At 40.5% G+C, this 18,782-nt stretch overlaps 1 protein-coding gene across 2 annotated transcripts in view; it reads left to right on the forward strand.

Annotated features, from left to right (window-relative positions):
- The first annotated feature begins 11,071 nt into the window (after positions 1–11,071).
- ZCCHC7 (zinc finger CCHC-type containing 7) overlaps positions 11,072–18,782 on the forward strand; it is a 216,472-nt gene continuing 208,761 nt past the window's right edge. The window contains exons 1-2 of one of the 2 annotated variants that reach the window (XM_080667494.1): positions 11,072–11,215; positions 17,026–17,655. In XM_080667494.1, coding sequence (XP_080523620.1) covers positions 17,049–17,655 — 607 coding nt within the window. In that variant the 5' untranslated portion in view covers positions 11,072–11,215; positions 17,026–17,048. Of the gene's footprint in view, positions 11,220–17,025; positions 17,656–18,782 lie in introns of both variants that reach the window. The other variant, XM_080667495.1, reaches the window with a different exon arrangement.

The following is an 18,782-nucleotide window of genomic DNA, read 5'->3' on the forward strand; positions in this document are numbered from 1 at the left end:
TGAATTTAAAAAAAAAAATCCCCAGCTGGGATTCAAAGCATACAATCTGGCTCCAGACTCTGGGCTCTCCCAATCTAGTTTCATCTACCTTTCTTCCAAGTCCACCTTTCTCCTCGATGCTACCCTCTACTATACATATAACTCTCCCCTTCTTTTGTGCATTGCCCTTTGCTCTGGCCATGCTGGAAGAGAGCCCCTAACAGACCTTCAGTGAGCCATCTCCTCACCCTCCAATCTCCAGCCAGTGCCTCCCATTGGTCAGACCCATCAAAACCCAGCTGAAATGGGAGCCTGAGACTGAGGGCCTGTGGGGGTCAGCACACTCCCCCCTGCAATCCAGAGAGGGGCAGGGGGAAAGGCAGGGAATGGATATAAGGGTAAACAGGCCAGGAAGCAGCACACCACTGCATGTCCTGTCAGAAGCCACATGGAATGAAGCAGCAGTTCCCCAAAGGAAGTTGGTACTGTTTCTAGAAGGGGAAAGAATGCTGGGCAGCATTTGTCAACTGTTGAAGAATGAAATGGTTGCTTCATGAGGTAGTGAGATGTCCATCACTGAAGGTGTTCAGAGACTGGATACTCAGCTGTCAGGGATCCTATTAAGGAAGGCATTGTTGAGTTATTGGGAAGATGGACAGGACTATCTCTAAATCCCTTCCGGTTCTTACCTTGTGTATTTTCTACAATGTTATTATTTTTACATACGTCTTTCCTCCCATAAGCATAGCCATTCGTTCTTGTAAACTGGAACATGCTGAGAAATTTGGCACCATCAAGTGGGCCATTGATTGTGTTTCCCTATCATACCTGGTCCTTCTTGTTACATCTTTGTTCTTGCGCCCAAAGGATGGTTGCCAAAAATGGCCAGAGACGTAAAAGTTTATCAGTAAGTTGGATCTTTAAAGTTTTGTCTTCCCTCTTTGAAACTCCCAAAAGAAAAGAAATCACAAGAACAGATCTTGGCATAGAAAGAAAATGAGACAAAGAATACAATCATCATACTAGTGAATGGTTTTCAGAATGACATCTGTACATTAAGAATATGTAAAAATACCAATTTCATGCTCTGACAACTTATTCTGTATCAGGGGTGGGGTAATGCCTTGGGAATGCCAAATGTCAAAGCATTACATAATGTCAGCTATTCATGTGCTCCTTCGATGAGATATCACTGGGAATGGGAATTCCTTAAGGGAGAGATGTCTTAAAAAGAGGAAGGGAAGAGCAGAAGCATAAGGAAAGGGAATAAAGGAAGGAAAAAGGGACAAAGGAAGAGGGAAGCTGTCAGCTAAGAATAAAAGAATGATTGTGCAAGTTAAAGTTATATATATATGGCTTATAGAACAATATATACAATCCCGAACCTAAGCTACCATACGTAGGAGTTACTTATCTCTGTTTTGATTTTCCAGTGAGAATATCCATGTTTGGTTTCTTTTCTTTCATATGTGTAACAGTGAAATTTTTATAACATCGACAGAAATCTAAATGCAAACATCACCCATGATCTTGTTGCTCCAACAAATCCAAGTTGCTTTTTCTGTTCTGTTCTTGTCCAAATGCATAATTTCACACAGTGGCAATCAAAATATTGTAAGTAAAAACTCACATGCTTTCTAAAATTTTGTCATAGGAATTTCCCCTATTATCATATGGACTTCAAAATGACCAGTTTCATTACTTAAGAATATTCCAAAGTATATTTGTACTCTAATTAACTTATCCATTGTTGTGTTATTAGGCTTTTAGGGTTCCTCCCCACTTTTTCATAGTTGTAGATAATGCCAAATACACATCTCCATATATTCAATATATTCAAAAGATCTTTATATGACAGGTACAGTGTAAGACAATAGGAATTATCTGGAAGAATTATCCTTCAGCGTCTAGGAAGGAATCAGGCAAATGAACACACAACTACATTCAGAGCTCTAGCCTCCTGCTCCTCAAAGTGTTCCTGTGGTTCACTGACCAGCAGCGTCCACTTTACCAGAGAGCATGTTAGAATTACACAATCTCAGGCCCCATCTAAGACCTACTGAATCAGATATGAACTTTAACAAAGTTTTATTTTAGAAACACCACTTAAGCACTAGCTGGTTTGGCTCAGTAGATAGAATGTCAGCCTGCGGACTGAAGGGTCCTGGTTCAATTCCGGTCAAGGGCACATGCCCAGGTTGCGGACTCGATCCCCAGTAGAGGATGTGCAGGAGGCAGCTGATCAATGCTTCTTTCTCATCATTGATATTTCTCTCTCTCTCTCTCTGCCCCTCTGCCTTCCTCTCTGAAATCAATAAAAATATTTTAAAGATAAAAATAAAAACCACTTTAAAAAAAAACACCCCTCAAACCTTGGTGTTGCTCCCTCTCTAGTATGACCATCAAAAGACTTGCATGTGGTTGTCTGTAACCTCATTTCCCACTTCCTCTCCAATTAGAGCATACTGGCTTCTGCTTCCTCCACTTCCAGGACTGCAATTATTAGTGAGGCAGATGTGAGTCCTTCAAAATTATGAATATATATTGTTATGGATTAAATTGTGTCCCTCCAAAAAGATATGTTTAAGTCCTAACCTCCATTATCTCAGAATATGACCTTATCTGGACATAGGGTCATTGCAGATATAATTAGTTATTAAGGTATGGTCATACCAGAGTAGGATGGGCCCCTACTCCAATCTAATATAACTGGTGACCTCATAAGAGAAGAAGAGACTCACAGGGAGAATATGGCCAGGCAACCACAGAGACTGAGATTGAAGTGATATATCTACTGGCCATGGAATGCCAAGGATTGCTAAGAATCTCAGAAGCCAGCAGGATTCTCTCCTACACCTGTCAGAGAGAGCATGGCCCTGCTGACATCTTTCCCCCCCCATATTTTATTTGTTTTATTAAATTCATTGGGGTGACATTGGTTATTATGATCATACAGGTTTCAGATGTGGATTTCTATGTTACAAGCTCTGGATATCACACTGTGTGCCCATCACCCAAAGGCAAATCTTCTCCCATCACTATATATAAGGACTTCCTTCACCTCTCACCCCCTTCCCTCTAGCAACCACCACACTGCTGTTTGTGTCCACGAGTTTCAGTTTTATGGTATATTCCATATATGAGTGAAATCATATGATTTTTAGCTTATTTCACTTGGTATAATATTCTCAAGGTCCATCCATATTGTTGCAAATGGCAGTATTTCATCCTTTCTTATGGCTCAGTAGTTCATTTGTATTCCATTGTGTATATGTACCACTTCTTTACTCAGTCTATTGCAGGACACTGGTTGTTTCCATGTCTTGGCCACTATAAACATAGTGGTGCATATATCTTTATGAATACATGTTTTTTAGTTTTTCAGGTATATACACAGGAGAGGTATTGCTGGGTCATATGATAGCTCTATTCTTAATTTTTTGAGGCATCTACAGACTGTTTTCCATAGTGGTTATACCAGTCTACATTCCCACCAGCAGTGAATGAGGGTTCCTTTCTCCACATCTCTCCAACACTTGTTATTACCTGTCTTGTTGATAATAACCATTCTGACAGGTGTGAGGTGGTCCAAAGACATAGAGGGATTGGGTCTGCTATACTCATCATTTTCCATGCACGACCCATAGTAGACACTCAATAAATATTTCTGAATAAATGAAACAATGAAGGTATTATCAATGTTTTAAAATCTGTCAATCTGACTTATAAACAATTGTATTATTTTCATTTCCTTTATCTATTAGGAAGATTGATCATCTCATGTTATTCAGTTGCTTTTAGTTCTCAGTCTACAACTTTCTGTTCAAACCCTTGGCTCGCTTTCTGTGGTGGCATTTAGGTTTTTGTTGTTGTCTGCTTGTTTTCTTAATCATCACCCGAGGATATTTATGCCATTGATTTTTAGAAAGAGTGGAAGGGAGGGAGAGGAAGTGCCCTAACTGGGGCTGGGGATGGAACCTGCAACCCAGGTATGTGGCCTTGACCAGGAATCAAACCTGAGACCCTTGGGTTTGAGGGCCAATGGTCCAACCACTGTACCACACCGACCAGGGCAGCATTTAGTTTTCTAATTGACTGTGGGAACTCTTTATATATTATGGGTAATATCTTTTGGTGTATGTGAGGAAAATGTTTTCTCCCACTCTGTGGTTTGTCTTTTAATTTTGTTTATGGTATCTTTCTCCTTAAAGCACTATATTAAATGTTTTCTAATTTATTTATAATTTCACTTATTAGTAATTTATTTTTTGAATGGTATGAAGTAGGTTCTAACTGCCTGTTTGCACTTCTTTCAGCAACATTTATCAAATATTTCATCTTTTTTCTACTGATTTGAAATGCTATGTCTATTACGCACTAAAATGCCTGCATCCATTGTTTCAGACTTTTTGATATTTATTCCTGCTGCAATGCCACATGAGATCTATTTTAGTCCTGATAGCCTGTGGTTACCCTGCTGGTCAACTGGTAGCCTACTGCTACTTTCTTATTTTCATCGATACATGTCATTTACTTCCTGTTGCCCAGTACAGCTCCTAGCAACCCCTGCTCATTGTTTTTCTGGTCTCATTTCACACAATTCTATCCTGTTCTAATCTGGTTAAGGTTTGCCCAGATGGTCTTTGAAGACAGAAACGGGAGCCTTGATAATGCTACTTGACCAGAACCAGAAATTGTGTCTTCTAAGCAGCCTGGAGCTTCCTCTGGGTGGTGTTCAGTCAGATAGATAGAATCCCTCTCTTGCCAAGAAACCAAGGCAGACAATTAAGCCTCTTATTACTCCTACACAGCCAAGCACAGGCACAGAAGAAAATAGAAAGTAAGTTCTGAGAGCAACAGCACAGCAGAGCAAAAGAAGCAATTCTTGAGAGAGAAACATTGAACATTCTCAAGAAAATGTGCAGTAGTTCAGGACTTTAATAAAGCGGTCCAGTAGCAAAGCAAGAATAGGGATTGCTAGGGCCATGCAAGAATAGTTGTTGAAGACTGTACAGAATGTGTGAAGTTTGATGTATGGTGGGTAGGAAGACAGAATCTTCTGCAATTACTAGGTCAGATATAAGAAATACACCACGCTAATGCAGATTGGTATCAGTCATGGAAGAATATTAGATCCAGAATAAAGACAGAGGAAGAAGATATTGTCAGATTAAAGAGAGACCTCTGAAGCCCTACTTTGCTAATGGTTTCATCAATTTCGTAAAAAACAATGCATATTAATGTCCAAAACACAAAATATAACAGCTATAATTTATTGTGTGTAAGTGTGCTTAAGTTGATGTAAACTGTATAAAAAACTCACTTGGGCCCTAGCTGGTTTGGCTCAGTGGATAGACTGACGGCCTATGGTCTGAAGGGTCCCTGGTTCAATTCTGGTCAAGGCACATGCCAAGGTTGTGGGCTTGATCCCCAGTAGGGGGCATGCAGGAGGCAGCCGATCGATGATTCTCTCTCATTATTGATGTTTCTATCTCTCTCTCCCTCTCTAAAACCATTAAAATATATTTTTAAAAACTCACTTGGTAGGGTGATCTTGATTATTCTCAATCTTTATTTGTTGTCAATCTACAATCCTGAATAAAATAATTCAGACAAATGTCATCACAAAGACATGTCTGGACTGAAAACTGCATGAATCTGGAGTCTGAGAAAGGCAGGGGAAGAAAATTACCCCCTTATAGAATGAGAACTGAATAAGGTCTATCCGTGTCCCTTCATGCATTAAAATTCTGTGGGACTCAGGGTTCATGAACATTTAAAATAAAGACATGCCTTTTGCAGTGTGCATATTATGTCAACACATTGCTGATGACATGCTTCGATATGTCCTGTATGGAATCTAATGATTCTTAAATAAATTAGAACCTCAATAGTTTTGCTAGTGATATAATCACTTAGATGTAAGCTTTGAGGAATATACTTCTAACTAGGAATGATGACAAATGAGAATAGAGTCCTTGAAATGCTAACTCCTTATCCTTTAGATTTTATTGTAATGAGAATATTTTACAGTTTCATTTATAGTACATATATTTTCAATTTCATGATTTCATAAGGAAAAGCAGTCTCTAAGAAAAATTAAAATCCATTTATATGAATGTCCAAAATTCAAGAATGATTTCATTGCCTGGATGAAAATTGCATGCTCTCTCCATCACCTTGCAATTTGAAGAACTGCAAAATCATGAATAATAAAAAAGGATGTTAAACTTTTCAAGAAAGCCAGATGGGTACCAATGTCATTGATAATTCCTGAGAACTAACTTGATTGCTGCTTCAGACTAGGAGCCTGAGTTGAGCAGCACTTACCAGTTGTAAAGTATGGGCTTTAAGTGACAACTGTTTCTATAATTACATTTTAAAATTGGACAGATACTAAGTCCGTACTTGTGGCAAGTGAAAAACATCCAAATTTTAAAGGGTAACATTCGGTCATTTCACTTGCCAGCCTCTATTTCTGCCTCAATCTTTAAGACTTTGGTGCCAGAGTGCTCGCTTCGGCAGCACGTATAGTAAAAACTGGAACAATACCGAGAAGACTAGCATGGCCCCTGCACAAGGATGACACGCAAATTCGTGAAGTGTTCCATTAAAAAAAAAAAAAAAAGACTTTGGTGCCAGAGAAAGAATGATGGATGGTGAACTGGAAGCCAGTTTTAACACTAACTTTTGGTGATACTTTGCAAATCATTTCTCCATTTTGAACCTTAGTTTTCCCTTTTGCAAAATGAGGGAGTTGTACTAGCTGTTCCTTTCAGCTATCGTTCTATAGTCACTGGATGAAGAGAAACTGCCGATGAAATCACTATGCAGCCGAAAGAACTCAAGTCTTTTTTTTTTTTTCAGGGCTTGAGGCTGGGTATAAAGATTTTAAATCTTCATTTCCAGTATTAGGTAGCAGAGAAATGTGTCCATTTGTGAACTGGGTTGCTCATCATTCCTGTCCTCCCCCATGTCCCTTTCTCCCCACACCATGCTCTGTTCTGGACACTTAGAGCCAATGGTAGTTTCTCCACATATGCCACTCACACTTGTCAGTTTCCTTCGCTTCTCTTGTTCTTTTGCCAGAAGATTCCCTCGTCTTTTCTATCTGGTGAACTCTTACTCTTACTTTTTTTTTTTTTACTTTTCCTTTGAATTTTATATTTTGACATAATCTCAGACAGAAAAAAATTGCAAAATTAGTATAAAGAATTCTTGTCTACCTTTTACCCAGATCCCCCAAATGTTAACTTTTTAGCCACATTTGTCATCCTCTTTCTCTCCTTTTCCTTTCCCCAACACATTTTTTTTCTGAACCCCTTGAGAATGAGTTTCAAATGATGTTCTTTTACTCCAAGTACTTCAGTGTGGATAGCCTAAAAAAAGGACATTCTCTTACATAAAAGTAATATAAATATAAAAATCAAGAAAATAACATCGATACAGCACTAGGTTTATTTGGATTTTTCAAATTGTCCCAACTATACCCTTTATGGCAAAAGAAAATCCCAGATTGTGCATTGCATTTATCCTGTCTCTTTTACTGCTGTGCCCTGACCAGGAATCAAACCGTGAACTCCTGGTTCATAGGTCCACGCTCAACCACTGAGCCACATTGACCGAACTCCTTTACAAGTTTAATAGACACTATCAAAAAAAGCTCCCATAAAGGGCTTTTCCAATTTATATTTCCATGAGATCATTTGCATTTTTCTGATGATTAGTGATGTTGAGCACCTCATTATCATAGTTCATGGCCTTATGGGTTTCTTCTGTGAATTGCCTGTTGGTGTTTTTTGCTGTTATAATGCTGGCTTGTTGTCTTTTTCTTTCTGACTACTTATTGGGCCTCCTCTTTGACAAAGGGGGTTTCTCCACTTCCCTTAAATAGCCAGTTGCTTCCTCCTCTACTGTCCCACAACACTGTTCATACTGTGGGACAGCAGAGGAGGGAACATTCATTTGATAGACACTTAATACTGGATCCACTCATTGCACACACTCTCTGTGAGTTCACTATGTGCTTGGCCTTGGGCTAGGTGCTGGGTGTAGAGAAAGGAGCAGGTCATTCATTGTCTCCACCCTCAAGGAGTTTAGTTTTGAAAGGCAACTTTGGGCATAGAAAAGAGCATGAGTTTTGGATTCAGACAAGATTTGGGTTTGAATCTGTGTGATTTAGAGCAAGTCACATGGCCTCACCAAGTTGCAATTTCTATACTAGTGAAATGGGTTAACACCTCCCTTGCAGAGTCAATATGAGAAGGGGAGAGAGACAATATAACTCAAGTGGCTAGCAAGGGCCTGTTACATAGTAGCCTCTCAGTGAATGAATAGTAATGAAAAGGCAACTTTTAAGAGGTCAAAATGATTAGTTCTCAGAGATTCTAAGAAGTACTAATAAATTAGAATAAAAGAAAGGAGGTAGCGCCGAAACCGGTTTGGCTCAGTGGATAGAGCGTCGGCCTGCGGACTGAAAGGTCCCGGGTTCGATTCCGGTCAAGGGCATGTACCTTGGTTGCGGGCACATCCCCGGTGGGAGGTGTGCAGGAGGCAGCTGATCGATGTTTCTCTCTCATCAATGTTTCTAGCTCTCTATCCCTCTCCCTTCCTCTCTGTAAATATCAATAAAATATATTAAAAAAAAAAAAAAAGAAAGGAGGTAGCTCCTCCCTCTGCAAGGGTAAGGACGAGTACTATGTGCCACTTGCCTAGATCCTGCTACCGTACATCCCTCATCTTGCCTGGCTTCTGGCTTCTGTAGCAAGCCAAGCCCCTTCGTTGGGGCCCCTCACCCCAATTCATCTGCTTACTGTTACTATAGCATCACCACTGCCCTGGGGAAAGCAGGTGCTTCCTTCCTCAAATAAATGGGCTCTTTAGAACATTCTCTGTAAGAGAGGCTTCAGGATAGTTGTGCATGCCGTCACCCCTGATCTCAAGTGCATACCAGAGATAGCACGAGGTGGAAAGGAAATACTGTGTTTGTGGCAGCCTCAAAGGGGAATGCAGACACAGTTCTGCCTGTTAGGTGACTCTTGGCAAGTCTTCCCTTCTGGGCTTCAGTTCCTCATCACTGTAATAGGAGACTGGATCGTATTTCTAAAAGCCGTCTAAATGAGAACTCATCACGCAAAGGCACAGTGTGTGTGTGTGTGTGTGTGTGTGTGTGTGTGTGTGTACACTACTCTCCTTAGAAATCTCTTTATCCTTGGGACCCCTACAGCTCTTTATACCTACCTTAATGTCTTGGAGCACTACACTGCAGTTATTGGGGGTTATGACATGGTTCCACACTGTCATAGCTGGTGGATCCACATCTGGTTCTTGGTTTCCTTGGAGTTAGAGTGGCTTCATTACTTGAACACTTTATTAAGTGCTTACTGTCTACCACACATTATGTTAGCTGGAGAAAATACAAAGATAAAATGTCAAAGTTTCTGCCATCTGAAACTGTAAGGTAAATACAATATAATTGCTTTGATGGAGGTTTGTCCAAAGTGTAGGGGAGTCTAGGAGAAGGAATACCTATTCTGTTTGGTTTCCCTGAAGACCCAGGGCTTGGACAGAGCCAGGGAGAAGGACTTGACAGGCAGTGGGAGTGCCCTATGTAAAGGCACAGATGTGGGAGAGCATAGTGTGTTCTGGCTACTTCCCAAGATTTAGCATTGTGGTTAACAGGTAGGCAGATTCAACTCATGAATTGCCCTTTATGCCATCCAAAGGACTCTAGGTTTTATGAATCAACCTAAAGGCGGGTGACTAAAGCACTCTGAACATAGGAACTAGTAAACCTTGGTTGAATGCATGAGGATTGGGCACAGTAATTTGGAGTATTTCTATCCTTTTGGTCCTGGGCACAATTTAACTTCTCTGAATTGATTTCCTCTTTTTGTGAAATGGGAATGTTTAAAAACCAACCTGGCATTAGATAAAAGCTCAATAGATTATTTTATTAAGATAACATTTGTTCTACACAACACACATTACCTAAACAATCTAGTAATCTCTTTAGTTGTTTCCTCCTCTGCAAAATGGGTCTTTCAATTTTACCTTTTCATTGTACCGTCCTGCTTCCTAGCACTTACCATAATTTTAATTAAAATTTCTAATTTTCCCAGCCAAACTCTTAGGTTTATATTATTTGTATTTTGTATCCCCAGCTAGACTGTTAGCTCTATGAGATCACAAACTTTATATCCGCAGTTGCTAATACTGTGTCCCTCTCAAATGAGGTTCAAGAAATGTTGGCCAAAAGAACCAATGTCAAACTTGTCTTTCAGGACTGTTGCCAAGGGCCAGCGAATTGATACCAGTAAAGGTGCTTCACTATTTGTAAAGTTGTACAGATGGGTTTATTATTACTAAGTATTAAAATAAAGTGTGAGAAAAGGAACCAAAGGCAGAGGCTTCCAACACAATCGCATAGCCTCTGGAGGCTTCTAAAGGACCAGTATTCACTTCAACCTGTTGCAGAAGTACAGTTCTTCAAAGTTTACAGAGTTAATCCGTTGCCTGTAAAAACAGAGCCGGAAACGCCCCAGTATGAACTTGGTTCAACTTCAAACTAGAGGTGGAAGGTACCTGCCTAGGTTCACCAAGCACACAGGAGAAGTTAGAAGCTAGGCGCTCTCGAAGAGGCTTCTCTCTCTCTGAGGGCCCCTGGATCAGCCGGCCAACCCCCCGACACTCGACACTCGGGCCCTTGTCCCCACCTCGGACACGGCTGGGAACCCGCACCACGTGGCATTGGGCGTAGGGACGAAGAGATCCTGAGAGGAGGCGGAGCCTGTCCTGAAACCGGCCCAGGGGCATGATGGGAGATGTAGTTTTTCTCGCGGGCGCATAACGAAGCGTGCGAGCTCCCCCTCTGGTTTTATCAGGGAAGTAGCATCTCTAACGCGCAAGTCATTAAAATAAAGTGTCCCCTATTGTAGATGCAGCCTAGGTATATTTGAAAGAAGCAGTGAAGGGAAAGGGGAAAAGCAAGGAAGACTAACCAAAAGATTATTGGCGGGGAAGGAAAGGGTTAACAGATGTTACGCATGCGTACAGAGGTCCCGCAGGATGCGCGGGGACGGAAGACGACTCCCGGGAGCTGTGTTTTCCCCGGAAGTGCCTGCCCTCCTCCCGGGTCCGCGTGGACGCGGTTTTCTTACCTCATTTGTCCTCGCCCCTCCCCGTCCCTCTACGCGTTTTGGTTCCTGGTTGGTGCTTCCTGGTCGCAGCCGCGGCAGTGAGTATGTGTGTGGCAGACCCCGCGCGGCCCGTGCCGGGGGACCCCTGCTTGCCCTCCGCCTTGCCCGCCGGGCTGTGGAACTAGCGCGTGTCTCCTCGCCGGCCTCCGGGTTCCCCGTCTGTCCCTCATTCGTGGCGGGGCGCGCGGTTGGTGATCCCTCAGTGCGGCTGTGCCCTACGCGGCTCGCCTGACCGACTGAGGTGTCCGCTTTTCCCTGCCCGGCCAAAGCCCGAGGTCGTGATTCGAAAAGGGCTGGGCGCCCATGGCCTCGGTCGGGGTGGCGGTTTTCTCTGTTTTACCTCCACTACCCCAAGATTGTTCCTGTCTTTTGGGGAAGCTGATCAGTCAGTGTAACGCGGAGGTCCCGCCGCACCGTGAAGGGGGCTGGGCCTGGGAGGACCGAACAGCCCTCGGCCAACTCCAGCCTCTGTGGTCAGAAGCAGCAGCTGCAGGGCCAGAAAAATTTCGGGAGATGTGCCCATTCATTCATGTAAAATGGGGAGATGTGGGCTGTGTTCGCTAAGATTCCCCTTATCCCTCACATCTCGTGAACCCGCAGTTAATTCAACTTGAAGAAGAGCTGCTGGGGCCGTGGGGAAACTGCCTGGAGTCAGCAGGCTGGAGGTGTAGACGCGGTTCTATGCGGATTCGCTGGTGACCACAAATCTCATCTTCAGGCTGAATTTACCCTTATTTCAGATTACAGGGTTGAATTAGGAGATCTTTTAGGCTCGAAGAATAAATAAGCTTCCCACACACTCTTTCAGGACCCTTCCAAAACTTGATTTTGTGTTTTGAATACTTAGGCTATCACATCCAAAGACTTTTAAGTGGGCTTTGTGTATATTTCGACAATATTATGCTTTTGGGACATTCAGTATTGCTGTTTTCCAGAGAATTGGAGGGTGGGGAATGAGCTGTGGAAGTGGAAGTGAGGATTAAGATAGTTATAAAGATAAGATACTGCCTAGCAAAAGGAAAAAGATGAGGGAAAGGTGAAGGAAGTGCTTTGATATTGGATTAATTATCCTAAGGGGACTTTATGTATCCCAAGAACAGCTGGACTTTTCTGAATAAATTTAGCATAATTTTCTCCCAATAAACATCTTGTATTCTTCCTCTTTTTGTGTGACTGTTGTTTCACACAGTTGGGTTCTCTACTCCAGTCAGATTTGCTTCAAAGTGAAAGTCACATTTGAGGAATGGACAGACTTTAACACAAGAGTCAACTTAATAGGTTTTAATATCTTACGATCAGGTTAGCTCACTAAAAGTAAGTCAGATTTTAAGTTGAAAATAAATTCTATTAGTCACTTTCCAGTGAAAACTGGGTTTAAAATCAAGATTCCAATTTACATCTCTGTGAGAATGGATACCTCTGTTACCAAGAAGAAATACCTAGGCTAAAAGTTATTTGAAAGGAATTAAGAGCAAAAGGTCCAAAATGATCAGAAGGCAGGCTGTTAGAGAAGTATTGGCTTTAAAGATTGTATAGTAAAATCCAAAAATTTAAATAAGCCTTCCGTTGTCTAGTTTAAAAATTCAGTGAAGAAATACCTTTCCCACTTTTGAATGTTGAGAGCCTTTGCGGTTATTCTCTGTGGCTGTTTTAAGCCATTTTAATTGTTTAGGTAAGTTTCATTCCCAAACTAATATTTAAGTTTAACAAAACCTAAATCTTTTTTGCTCATAGGATGGATGTCTATGATCTTTCAGTACCAAATTGAGAGGCTTCTGGGTGCTAAACTGACAAACTCAAGTGTATGTTTTTATACTCCACTGGGAACTAAAATGGATATTCGTGAAATAAATTTAGGTGTTAGAACCAATTCAAATATAGCTTTGAAGAAAGGCTTTAAAAAAATCTTTATTTGAAATTATTTTAAAAATTAAAAAAATATCTTAGTGAACACTTGGCTGTAAGTTAGGGGAATGTGAAATGGCCCTAGTTATATATATATTTTTAAAACTTTAAAAAAATATATATATTTTATTGATTTTTTACAGAGAGGAAGGAAGAGTGATAGAAACATCGGTCAGCTGCCTCCTGCACACCTCCTACTGGGGATGTGCCCACAACCAAGGTATATGCCCTTGACTGGAATCGAACCTGGGACCTCTCAGTTCGCAGGCCGATGCTCTATCCACTAAGCCAAACCAGTTAGGGCCCTAGTTATATTCTTAAACGAGGTACAAAACCCTGGGTAGGCCTCTTTATCTCTTTGGACCTCATTTTACATCTTCAATGTAAACTGAAGATGTTGTGTGAGATAATCTGAAAGGTTATCAGGCTTAAAATTTTGTGATTTTTATAGGGACCTTATGTTATCTAGTTAAGTATGCTTGGGAATTGTGTATCTTGATAAAAAAGCTGAGAAAGCCTTCTAAATCAAGATTTCATATTAATCCTCTAAGTATACACTTTAAAAAAAAGTAAATTAAATGCATTTGAATGTAATTAAAGTAGTAACATAAACCAAAATAGCCTTAGGCAAACCTTAACCCTGGCATACATAAACTACATAAATAGAAGAGCAAGTTATGCTGAGCACAATTTTCAAGTACACAAGGTAGAAAATCCTCTTAAAGGCCATAGGGGCTAAATTGTTAAATTCATTTTTCTACATTTCAGGGAAAGAGATAAACCCTTAGACCCAAGGAAGTCAGTTTTTATTATATTTCTTTAGTTTATTTTTGGCATACATTCACAGGTGTGCCTATGGCTCTATTCTTAATCCCTTTCCTTTGGGATGGCTCCAAGAGTAGTACAAATTTGTAACTCTGTAATTTAGCTCTTTAATTTTTTCTGTGCTGCACCGGAATTATGTTTTATCTTAAGTCCACACTGGATCCTCAGGATGGATCCAGTGAGGATTTTGAGGAAAGCATAATTCCTTTGACTTCTTTTAGAATTAATTTACCTATTAAATGAAAAGGAAAGGATTCATCTTTTATTTGAATTCCTCTGAGGCTAACATTTCAATATAAACTGATAAATGCTATGAGCATTATTATTCAGACAGCCACATTCAACTTGTATGACTACAACTGCATAGCCACCTGAAGGACAGTGCAAGAAGGGAACAGGTAAAAAAATGTACCTTTTAGAAGAAAAAAGGCATTAAAAGTTTGTTTATTTTCTCCTATCTTTATTGATATATTATAATTGACAAATAACATTGTGTAAGTTTAAGGTGTTCAACATGATTTGATATACATGTATATGATTACCACATTAAGATTAGTTAACACATGAATCACCTCACATATTTCCTTTTATTTTTTTCAGTAAGAACATTTAAGATCTGTTCTCTTAGCACAGTGGTGGGCAAACTGCGACTTGCGAGCCACATGTGGCTCGCGAACTGCCGTTTGCCACTCTGTTGACTAATGAGTTTGCCGACCACTGTCTTAGCAGATTTCAAGTATACAGTATAGTATTGTTAACTCAGAACTTAATCATCTTTTAAAAACATCTAGCTTTATTGAGGTATAATTGACATACAACATTGGCTAAGTTTAAGATATACAACAAAAATTGGTTTCTTTTTTTCTGTAAAAATTTTTCAATAATTTTTTCATTGACTTTTTATTTGACCAGAGGCCCAGTGCATGAATTCGTTCATGGGTGGGGCCCCTCTGTGTGGCCTGCGGGGATCAGGCCGAAACCCTGCAGTCCACTGCCACCTGCAGCTCCTACCTGCCTCCTGCTCATCCTGGCCCCACTGCGCCTGCCGCAGGCTCCCACCCAATCAGTCCTGATTAGGAGAGGCTCGAGCTGCCACAGCAGTGCTTGCCAGCCATGAGCCCTGTGTCTGGTGCTCTCCCGAGGGGAGTGGCCTGTGGGATTGGGCTGAAACTGACTCTCCGACATCCCCCACGGGGTTCTGGATTGCGAAAGGGCGCAGGCCAGGCCGAGGGACCCCACTGGTGCAGGGTCAGGCCAGGGAGGGACGGCTGGAAGTTGGCCAGCGGGGAGGGACCACGGGAGGGCTCCAGGGCATGTCTGACCCATCTCACTCAGTCCCAATTGATAGGCCGGACCCGAACCTACGGGTCAAAGTGTCTGCCCCCTGCTGGTCAGTGCATGTCATAGCAACTGGTCGACTGGTCAACTGTCTGCCCCTTGGTGGCCAGTGCACGTCCTAGCGAGCTGTTGAGTGGCCTTAGCATACCATTAGCATATTATGCTTTGATTGGTTGAACAGTCAACTGGATGACTGGATACTTAGCATATTAGGCTTTTATTATATAGGATTCTTGGAGTCAGCTGGTTTTATCACCAAATCTACCGTAAGGACACTCTGACATTTTGGGCAGAGGATTGGTAAACTAAGAAAATGACTAGTCTTTCTAAATTTTATCTGTATAGATAAAAGGGGAGTAGAAAGAATAAATTGTCATTGTTATTGTTCTCTAGGCTGTCCCTAATTTTTGAACAAACATGAGTTATTTTTCCAGAGCTCTCATTTTGATCAATATTCTATAAGTACCTAATTGAAGTATCTACTATAAAGATATTTGGTTGATGATATGAGAATAGATGGAATAGTTGGAGACAACTCCAGAATCTATCCCATCATAATTTTCTTATTTTAAGTACATATTAGACATCATGGCTGAAGAACAAATGCCTGATGATTTATTCTTTCTTTATTAATTTAACTGACATTTATAGAGATCCTGCTAAAATAGCAGTTACTCTGCTGGATTTTGGGGATCCATTGTTTAACCAAATGCACATAGTTCCTGCCCTCCTGGGGTATGTGATCTGTGCTTGTGGGAGATTTACTTTAAATTAGTAATTAGAAATGTGGTGTTTTGAAAGTGCTATGGAAGCCTATGAAGGGGACACTTAATTTAATCTGGTGGGTCAAGGAAAGTTCCCTGAGAAGTGATGCTTAAGCAGAGTTGAAGAATGACAGGATTAAATATGCTCAAAGTCGGAAAGTAAAGTTCTTCCAAAGCTAATAATTTTACCTCAGTTTCAGGTCCTTAGTAAGTTTATATTTTATACATATCTTTTAGCTGGCACAGAAGTAAATCAGGTTTATCAGATATTTATATATATATATTTTTGGTTAAGGATTAGAAAACCATGAGATGATTTTTTTAAATTGAGAATAAAATCTACACAAAAACAGTAAATAAAATTGTTACCCATTGTAGATGATAGTCATAGCTGAAGTAATATTCCTATATGAGAATGTATACCAGAAAAGATGAGATCCAGAACCAAGGAGAAGAGGTAGAATGGATGGAATAATGAGAATTACATAAATATGTTTGTGATTTTGGAGAAAAAGTATTAGGTATCTGAGGCAGTGGATCACAACCTTCTTCCTTTCCAACATACCTGCAAAATACGTCATTTTCTTTAATAACTGTAAGTCAATTTGTTGGTAGTAATTTTCATTTGGGAAAGGTGGGCATTATTAGAGTAGGTTATAATTGGATTTAGAAATCCTTGAAAAAAAAGGTGTTCTAAGAGAAAAAAGTATTTAAAAAAAAATCCTTACCCAAGGGTATGTTTTTATTGATTTTTAGAGAGGGAGGAAAGGGTGAGAGGTGAAGGGAGAGAAACATCAATCATTTGCCGCCCATAGGCATCCTGACTGGGGCTTGAGCCCATAACCTTTTGGTGTATGGGCCGATGCTCTAAGCAACCCAGGCCACCTGGCCAGGGTGAAAAAGGGTATTTTAATACGTTATTGAGAAAAATGATAGCCTTTGTATAGAAGTTAGCACTAAACAGGCATGACCTGAGTTTTAAAAATACGTTCTTTGTATGACTTTCTCTTTTACAGCATCACCGTTACAGACTTTCGTGATGTTTGGTGGTTATGAGACTGTAGAAGCATATGAAGATGACCTTTATCGTGAAGAGTCATCTAGTGAACTGAGTGTCGATAGTGAGGTGGAATTTCATCTCTACAGCCAAGTTCATTATGCTCAAGATCTTGATAATATCATCAGGGAGGAAGATCATGAAGAAAAGAATTCTGGGGATTCTGAATCATCTAGTAGTAAGCAAAATCAAAAGAACTTAATTATCCTTTCAGATAGTGAGATCATCCAGTTATCAGATGGGTCAGAAGTTATCACTTTGTCTGATGAAGATAGTATTTATAGATGTAAAAGAAAGAATTTTAGAGTCCAAGCAAAAGAAAAGACCAGAGGTTCTTCTGCTTCTCTTCATTCTAATGAGTTGGATGGTAAGAAATGCAAGAGGGATATTAAGAAGCCTAAACCTGAAGAGAAATCAGGTATGATCCGAGAGGTTATGATTATAGAAGTCAGTTCAAGTGAAGAGGAAGAGAGCAGCATTTCAGAAAGTGACAACGTGGAAAGCTGGATGCTGCTGGGATGTGGAGTTGAGGATAAAGATGATGATATCCTTCTCAATCTTGTGGGATGTGATAACTCTGTTAATGAAGGTTAGTATCATGTTGGCCATTTTGAAAAGTAGTATCATCTTTAGAAGACTGTTTTCCTAGACTAAAAGGGTCTGCTTCATTTAATTCCTCACCTTTTGGTCGTGTTTTTTGCCTTGTTTCTTGTGAGACTCACTTACCAAAGGCTACTCTAATGGTGGTCTGTCTGAACATCAGAAAGAGTATGTCAAAATATCAAAGAAACTCTGCTTCTGCTATTTCATAGCTGCTTCTCCCTGTTTGGCTAGAGCCAGTTCTGGACCTGAAATCTTAGTTTCCCTCTCTCTCTGCTTGGTACCACAGGTGAGTACTCCACCCACCTCTGACATTAGTCCCATGCTCTCATTCAGCCAACTCTGTTGGGTCTGCTTCTTCTTAAGTGATATGCTTACCTAGGAGTTATTCAGGTAGCAAGCATGGGGAATGCTTGGTACACATAGGATATGGAATTAATATTAAGATTTTAGCCCTAACCAGTTTGGCTCAGTGGATAGAGCATCGGCCTGCAGACTCAAGGGTTCCAGGTTCGATTCTGGTCAAGAGCATGTACCTTGATTGCGGGCACATCCCCAGTAGGGGGTGTGCAGGAGGCATCTGATCGATATTTCTAACTCTCTATCCCTCTCCCTTCCTCTCTGTAAAAAAATCAATAAAATATAATAATAAAAAAAAAGATTTTAGGAACTCCACAATAAGTAAGGTAGGAAACTGAAAAGCTATAAGTGTACAGTAGACTGTAGGAGAAAATGCAAATTCTGAGAACAACATCACAGGACTGAAATTTCGGTGTTAGCTTTGTCTCTTCTGTCACAAGTAGTCATCTAGTATTGATACTTATCCTTTTAAAAAGTCTCTTTCATTTCTTACCTTTTATACCCAATGCCTAGCAATAGTTTCCTAAATGATTTTTTAAAAAAATGTATCTTCCCTGCACACTATAGTGGTTCTGAAATGCCCTTTTACTCATAGTATTTTACTGCTGCTCCAAAACCTTTCATGGTACCCACTTGCCCTCAGAGGAGTGATGATACTGAATGGAGATCATGCTCTGGAGCTCCAGAGATTGACAAACTATTATAAGAAGCCAGATAAGAAATATTTTAGGTTTCCAAGCCACAGGATCTCCTAAC

This window comes from Plecotus auritus (assembly GCF_963455305.1).
Source record: "Plecotus auritus genome assembly, chromosome: 5".
NCBI classification, from domain to species: domain Eukaryota; kingdom Metazoa; phylum Chordata; class Mammalia; order Chiroptera; family Vespertilionidae; genus Plecotus; species Plecotus auritus.